This window comes from Aquila chrysaetos, chromosome 7 (genome assembly GCF_900496995.4).
Source record: "Aquila chrysaetos chrysaetos chromosome 7, bAquChr1.4, whole genome shotgun sequence".
In the NCBI taxonomy this organism is placed as follows: domain Eukaryota; kingdom Metazoa; phylum Chordata; class Aves; order Accipitriformes; family Accipitridae; genus Aquila; species Aquila chrysaetos.
In genome coordinates, this window is record NC_044010.1 from 30,332,324 (window position 1) to 30,339,699 (window position 7,376).

The 7,376-nt window shown below is 44.3% G+C and overlaps 1 protein-coding gene across 2 annotated transcripts in view; it reads left to right on the plus strand.

Annotated features, from left to right (window-relative positions):
• Positions 1–3,925, plus strand: part of HUNK (hormonally up-regulated Neu-associated kinase) — a 59,360-nt gene extending 55,435 nt beyond the window's left edge. For both annotated transcript variants that reach the window (XM_030020747.2, XM_030020748.2), the window contains exon 10: positions 761–3,925. In XM_030020747.2, coding sequence (XP_029876607.1) covers positions 761–1,407 — 647 coding nt within the window. In that variant the 3' untranslated portion in view covers positions 1,408–3,925. The remainder of the gene's footprint in view (positions 1–760) is intronic.
• The last annotated feature ends 3,451 nt before the right edge of the window (positions 3,926–7,376 follow it).

Sequence of the window (7,376 nt, forward strand, 5' to 3'; positions counted from 1 at the left end):
CAGGCTCCTTGGATAGCTTTCCATAAAGGCAGCAAAGCATGTTTTCTTGTGACTAGCTTGGCATAAATGAGTGCCAGCGTCCTGTAGAAACCGAGCAGATCTTCTCCATGAGCCGTTTTGTTTTACTGGGCCAAATCCTGCAAAGATTGTTCCATTTATATTCAGTCCTTGCTGGGAGAAGATTCTCGCTGAAGTCGATGCAGCAAATCTGTTCCAACTGTAACGGCCTGAATCTGGCCAGTGCAGCTACTCCATATTTACATGTGTGAAACCAAGAACAGATTTTGTTCCAAAATGCAAGTAAAGACATTAGGGATTAACTCACTGTTGTCCCCTGTGTCTCTAGGTATGTCAGTGATTACAGCACTCAGACCCAGTTAAAACCATGCAAAGTTGTGCTAAGAAAGGAGAAATGTGAGATCTCTCAGACATGGCCTTAGAGGATATAATTAATACAAACAGCTGAAGACATCTGTGGTTTTCCATTTCATGTCCTTGTCTTACTCAGTTTAAGCATTCTTCTTGCCTTTGAGGAAAGTGGCAGATAAATTACCCATGAAACAACAACGTAAGTATCAAATGAGAGTCAGGGAATTAGGTTCTGAGTATATCCCTAAGACCATTTGTTGGGGCTAGTGCATTTGTCACACTCTCCTAAAATTGTTAAAGGTGATGTTGGACGCTGTCTGCCGTAAGGCAGAGAAGGCAGTGCTATTAAATACAATCTGCTCTTCTGGTTCCTTTTCTGATTGCTTTGCAGACTCCAGCAGTGCGGTAAGCCCCTTCCATGAACCCCTGGCAACCAAGACGGGCTGCGTCACTTCCAGCTCCCTGGAATACCTCGAAGTCCAGCAGCCGCCCCCCAGAACCCCTCGGCTCCTCAAGAGGCAGGAGTCTCCGCCGCAGGAGCCAGCCCGAATCGGGGGCCGGGCAAAGGACTCTCCTCTCATCCTGAATATTGTGCACTCCTTCGAGTCGGTTGACAGAGAGGACCAAATAGACCAGGTTTCCCCCTCTCATCAGTACAGGATTTTAGGCTCACCAATGAATTTCCCTTACAAAAGCTCAAGTGAAAGGACACTGTCTCCACTTTTTCAGCCAGGGAGTACGTCCCCTGTCCACCCCACCCAAGTCTCTTTCACATATGAAGAAAAAGCGTATCCGGCAAAGGAAGAAGCAGTGTCCCCTACTCAGCTGGTTTCCAACAACCCTTTGGGTAGCCCCAACTGTGTTAAAAGCAGAGGCAGATTCCCCATGATGGGGATCGGACAGATGCTGCGGAAGAGGAACCAGACAATGCAGTCGGCGAGCGACAAGCCGCTGGAAGCGAGGATGCCTCAGCTGCAGCAGATGAGCCCCACGCAGATTTCCTTCAATGCAGCAGATGCTGTCAGTGGCCAGTGTTAGTCTGACATCCTGGGATTTGTACTGCTGTTCTCTGGGACCCAACCTTTTTTACTTTTAACAAGAAGGGAAAGCCACAGGCATGTTGCTGTCACTACGTAATACACCACAGTGGTCCAACATAGAACATCAGAGGTCTGCTTCTAAGGAAGGCATTGTCCTACATATTGAAGCTGAAAGAAAAGGGCTCTGCTTGTGCTGTTAAATATTAACATTTGGCATCTAACTGTACAGTAAAACATGTCTCGAAAGAGCTACGTGAATATGTATTTTCACTGCTCTCATCTAGTACTGTAGTAAGGTTGATTGGAAGAACAGCAAACATTAACGGTTTGATTCATCAAGGTAACCTGCGTGGTGCCATGAATGCCGGTCCCATCCAGGATCTGTGGTAAGACTGTCCACGCTCCATCTGCCTGTGCCACACAGTACATGGTACTGCTACAGGCGTTGTTCACATGGCTAGACAAGTGGAAAAACTCAAGGTACTATGTCCAAAGTCAACTTGCTAACAAGCACTGCCAAGAAGATGAAGTTGGTAGAAGCTTGAATAAAGACACAAGTGATCTAAACATTCAGAAAAAGTGGGAGTATTGGAAGTCAAAGCAGATTTTACTGTTAATTACATAAAGTAGCTAATAGCGGAATCATCTTTTTCCTAGAGGAAATGATGATTTAAGGATGTCACTCAGAAGAAACATGACTATTTAAAAACAAATTTCATCATGTGGAAATGATGATGCCTGTTCTTTTCCTATGGTAGGTCTGCAAGCAGATGCTTCAACAGCAATCCAGATTGCAACATCCTGTGTTTAAACAATCCAGTCACCTCTGATTTTTGCAGCCATACTAGTTCCATGGCACACCTATGTGCAGGACTGTTAGTCCCTGTTACATCAAGGCAGCATTGGACACACCTGAAGGCTTTTCTGAGAGACTGCAGTGAACTAAAAAGACTAATAAAGGACACATGAACCTGTACCAATGCCGTTTTATACTGCAAGATTGGTAATGCAGTGGTTACCAAAAATTCGGTATTGTTATGAGCAATGAAGATTAACTTTCTTAAAAGGCACCATGTTCTGCATACTGGTCTTGTTTTTCTAAGTAAATGATACATCTGAGAGGTTGGCAACATTTTTTTGGTTCTGTTTTTGTTTTCAAACCATTTCCTATAAATCAGAAGGTTTAGCCAAAGACTACTCTTTTCTTTCGTCTGTACCGCGCTTGCGTGTATGTTTGTGCGTACAGGATGTCTCAACAAAGCTTGTTCCAGTCTGGTTCCTAAGCAGGCAGCCCTGGCCTGCATAAGCCCCACTGCTGCCCACCCACTTAATGTCATTTCAAAACCCAGGCAGCAGAGGCATCATCATCTTCTTGGAGTTGTTGTTGAAAGATAGGGATTTTGCATCGAGACCATTTATAGGAATCTAAGCCCTGTTTTCATCAATATTTTTGCAAACAATTTTGTGGCCCCGTTGGTTTCGTGTCTGTGCAAATGCTGAGAGTTACCCCTGTTTGAGAAGCTTTCCTTCCAGTTGCATGAGAGAGATACACAGGGACGGGGGGAGGAGGGCCAGCAGAGGCAGGGGAGAAGGTCCCCAGCAGAGCCCGTAGCTGAGTGCATGCTCCAAATTCTCAGCATAGCTCAGGCCTTACACCAAAATCTGCAAGAAAAAAATTGGACATTAATCCAAATACTGACAGAACAGGTGACTGGACTGTTCAATATTGGAATGCTCGCTGGCAAAACGAGCAGAGCGTGAATGCCCAGAGCGCCCTTCTCATCCCTGCAGATGGGACCTTCACCTTGGCACTGAAGCTGCCCATCAGTTCGGTATGGGGGAGTCCATACACATCTTGTACTCTTCAGTGTAGTGCGGACACCCACCTCTGGGGTAGTTAAGCTATCTGCAAAATAATATACGTAAAAATTCCAGTATGATAAGAAAGACAGCCCTGAAATAATGTTACTCATTTTCAGATTGAAAAATGTCATCTTTTGTTTGTACAGAGCACCTGTGCATCCCAGGGGTCCATTTTAGCTCTTCCTTTTGTTTAAAAACATCAAAGCATTTTCTTTTTCTTCATGCTAAGAAGATGTTTGTGCTGCAAAGCTAGTGAGCAGGGACCACTGAAATCCCATCTTTTGTGTGCGTCGGACTTGCGTACCTGAACAGATGGCAGATACTGACTTGAATTACAAACTCAGGTTTATTTGGAACCCAGTAAAAGGTTGGGGGAGGCAGGAAAGAGACATGTATTTTTTGTGAAAACCCAGTAAATATGTGTAAGGATCAGAATGAAAACAGAAATGTTAAATCTTTTATTATATTTATAGAGAATATTTGAGTACTACACTGCTAAAACATAACCTTATGTATCCAGCTTAGACAGTAGCTATGTACAGTCAAACTGCAGTGACCATAGAAGGGACTTACTGAAATACAGTAGTGGAAATTCCAGGGGAAAAAAACTGTATTTGTTATCATTATTAAATATATGTACTTTTTGAACAAGATTACCATGGACTTCTGACTTTGTTTGTCAGGTCACTATGTAGCAAGAATAATCTAAGTACAAAAACAACCAGCAAAATGGTGAGGTGACAAGAGGATGACCAGCACCTTTATGTTCACCCATCAAAGACCGTCCCTTTGAATCTGGCTGCTGACTTGCTTATAAACCCTGAGTGAGCTAAAAGGCACAAGGTGGGATTCCCGTGCTTAATATTAGCCCTCTGCAAGTTGTGCATCTAGTCTCTGGTCATTATCCAAGCTCTGTTTGTCACCAGTGGAGGCTGACAGGTGTCTCCGGTTCTTCCCACCTTAAAACAGAGGTCCAAAATGATGGGAATGAATTGCTTCTCAGCAACACGTAGCTGTATCCAGATACGAGGGAGGGAATAGCGTCAGCCGGTTCAGATGAGAACCCAGCTTTTAAACAGCCATAGGAAGTCACCACGCTATAAACAAAAGCATTTGCTGATCAGCTTTCTGCACCTCTGGAGTTAAACTCCTCAGATTGTAGGGACCAGTCCTACCTTTGCTAAGCTTAGCACTGCCATGCGAACTGGCAATCGGCGTTGCAGCTTCAGTTGGAGCATTTTTGTTGTGTTGATCCCACAATTCTTGTAAGTACTGTTTCTTCCTCCTCCTACCTTCATACAAATCTGTTTCCTAGAACAACTGATCCGAAGACCTCCAAAATCAGCTGAGGTCTTTTTATGGTGTTTGCAATAGGCTTGGCACTAAGCCCATAATGAACTTGTTTGAAAGATCTGAAAATACGCCTTACACTTCAGGTCGTGCATTGGGGAAAAGAGCACTGCTGAGCTTTGGATGCAAGACGGAAGCACCATGGCTTTATGGGGCCTTTCTGAGGTGCTGTTTGCGTGCAGAACCCAATGGAGTCAGTGGAGCAGATGTGAAGCACTTAAAGAGGGTTTTGCAAACTAACTGATCACTGGACAGCAGTTTTGGATCCATCATGATAAAAGTCATTATTTCCAGGCTCTTCTGCCTGGAAAAATAGGTGTCGAATTTATTCAGCAAGACAAAGAACACAAATCAGCATCTGTTGCTACAGGTGTTGGTCTTCCTACTTCTCCTGTAAATGGGCTGATAAATATCTAAATTCCTGAGTATCAAGCTTTACAAATGCTAAAACTAAGTAACAGTTACTTTTGTACTTTTGCACTTGACATCATTTGATCTTTGCAACAAAATCCCTTAGTGGGTAGCTACGAAAAGGTAGGGTCGGGTTTGCAGGAGACTTTTATGTCTCCAGTGCACAGGTAAGACGGTTTGTCAGTGACTCCCTGGAGACAGCCAGCACAACTCTGCCTAGGCCAGCAATGCGGCTGTGGTTAATATATAGAAGGGAAGGGAGGGGGAAAAAAAGACTCAATGGTCAGTACAGCTTTGCTGTACTTCTGCCGGGCAGGCTGTGTGTCAGTGGCAGAGCATGAGGCTGGCAGGTAAACTCTCAGCGTGTTGCTGGGTCTGGGGCTTCTGCTTGTGGTAAGGGAGTTCTAGGGTGGCACAGGTATAGCCTCTCTGCAGCTGGTGTGAGGAAAACCTCCCACCCAAGAGGAAGCTGCCCCTTTATTTGCTCATTTCTAATTCAGCTTTAAACTTTACTGTTTGAAGCACCCCAAGCTCATAAGGGCCTTGCTTATCAAGAAAGGAGCAGAAATTTCAGGGATGCTATTGCTGTGTGCAGTAGTTTGGATTTTGCCTGCCTCTTCCCTGCTTCTTTAATACTCAGTGGTCACAAATGGTCAATTTTCTCTTTTATTTCCTCCTCCATGTAGCTTCCCTCGAGCATAACAAAACTGCTGGGTACAGCACCAGGGCCTGTTTTTCCTATTAAAAAGTTATCATAGCTCTGTGGACTGAGAGCTACAAATCACTCACGTGCAGAAATACAGCCATGTGGCAAATTCATGAATAGGTGTGACTCCTACGGCTTTCAGCAAGCTCCCTGCGTCCTGGTTATAAGACTTGTTTGCGTCGGAGGCGATCTCAAGCAGGAATAGCGTTGGGGAATACCAGGAGAGGGTTAGACTTTATGTCATCCCTTCTCATTGAGAGAAACGTGCTCCCTCAGAAGTGAGCAAGTGTCCTATTTGCAGCAGGTTTTCCATCAAGGGAGTTGCTTGAGCATTGATTCCTAAGCTGCGTACATTGGCGTGTGTTTCCTGGGGCATGTTTGCATTGCCTGTAATCATCTTTCACAAAGATGGCTTGCAGATATATGTAGGGGGATGAGAGGCATAATCATTTTGAGTCTCTTCAATGTTTGATATCAAAAGAAGCCTGTAATATGATGCTTTCTGTTATTGAGGTGCGGGCAATTAGCTGTTGTTAGAAACAAAGGGCATCAGGACAGAGCCTAGAGTAGGGTTTGGAGTTCACCTGAGCATATCTACTGTCTGCCTGCTGATGCCAGGGCACTGAAAAGCCCAAGAGAGAAGAAATAAGAAGAGATTGATTGATTAAGGGTGCTAAACTCATTTTAAAATTTTGGTTAATATCTAAAAACAGGACTACTGCATTTTTGAGATATAGATCATAAAGAAATATATTTATTGTTTGTATGAATAGCACTCTTCTACCCAAATGTAAAAATCCCCCAATTCTTTGTATCTCCTACAACCAGAAAAGACAGACTCAATCTAAAACAAAGAAAAGAAAGGCCACCAGAGGCTTTATTTCAAAATAGCTTCCCTCTTTCTGTTTCACAGAAGGAAACAGAAGTATTGTCCTGTGCTTATAGCATAGGGATGACTGTTAGATAAAATGGGTTTTTTTCCTCCCAACTCTACCTGCCCCCAGACAATTTGTTTCTGACTTGCCCGTGTGTGGACTTGGAGCCATGTTTCCTGTGCACCCCACTGAGCTGATCTGAGTTTCCTCTACCTGTTCACCAATCCTCATAAAATATGTGAAAAATTCAGATTTTGGAGACCTCCTTTGGTTGAAAGCAGCCAGGAGGGCTCAGACATTGTTCAGGAGACTGATGGATGGATGGACAGACTGATCTGGGATGCATGACAGAAATGTCTTTTTCATCCCAGGTCCTGAGTGTTATTGCAGGGGGTATCCAGCATGTACTGATATCCAATCTGTGAGGCATTTGCCTGATAGCAGAAATTACTTGGATGCTCGTGCAGCAAAGCTCACGTCCATGTGCCAGGCTATCGGGCAGGCCTGACACTGAGATCTCTCAGCCTTCCACACCAATGCATTAGCCATTGGAAATTACATGGGTTTTTTGGTGCCTGTTGCCAGGCTCCACTTTTAAAACACTGTTTTAATTCAGCTAAAGTGTTTCTGTCACTTCTGAGGACAGGGCATTGGCGGGGGGGAGGGAGTACAGATTTGCAATTGCCAGGTTCACAAGTTCTTCCAGCTTCTGTCTTTGAGCAGCTCTCTGAGTCCAAACCCTTCCCGAGAAAGCCTTCAAAG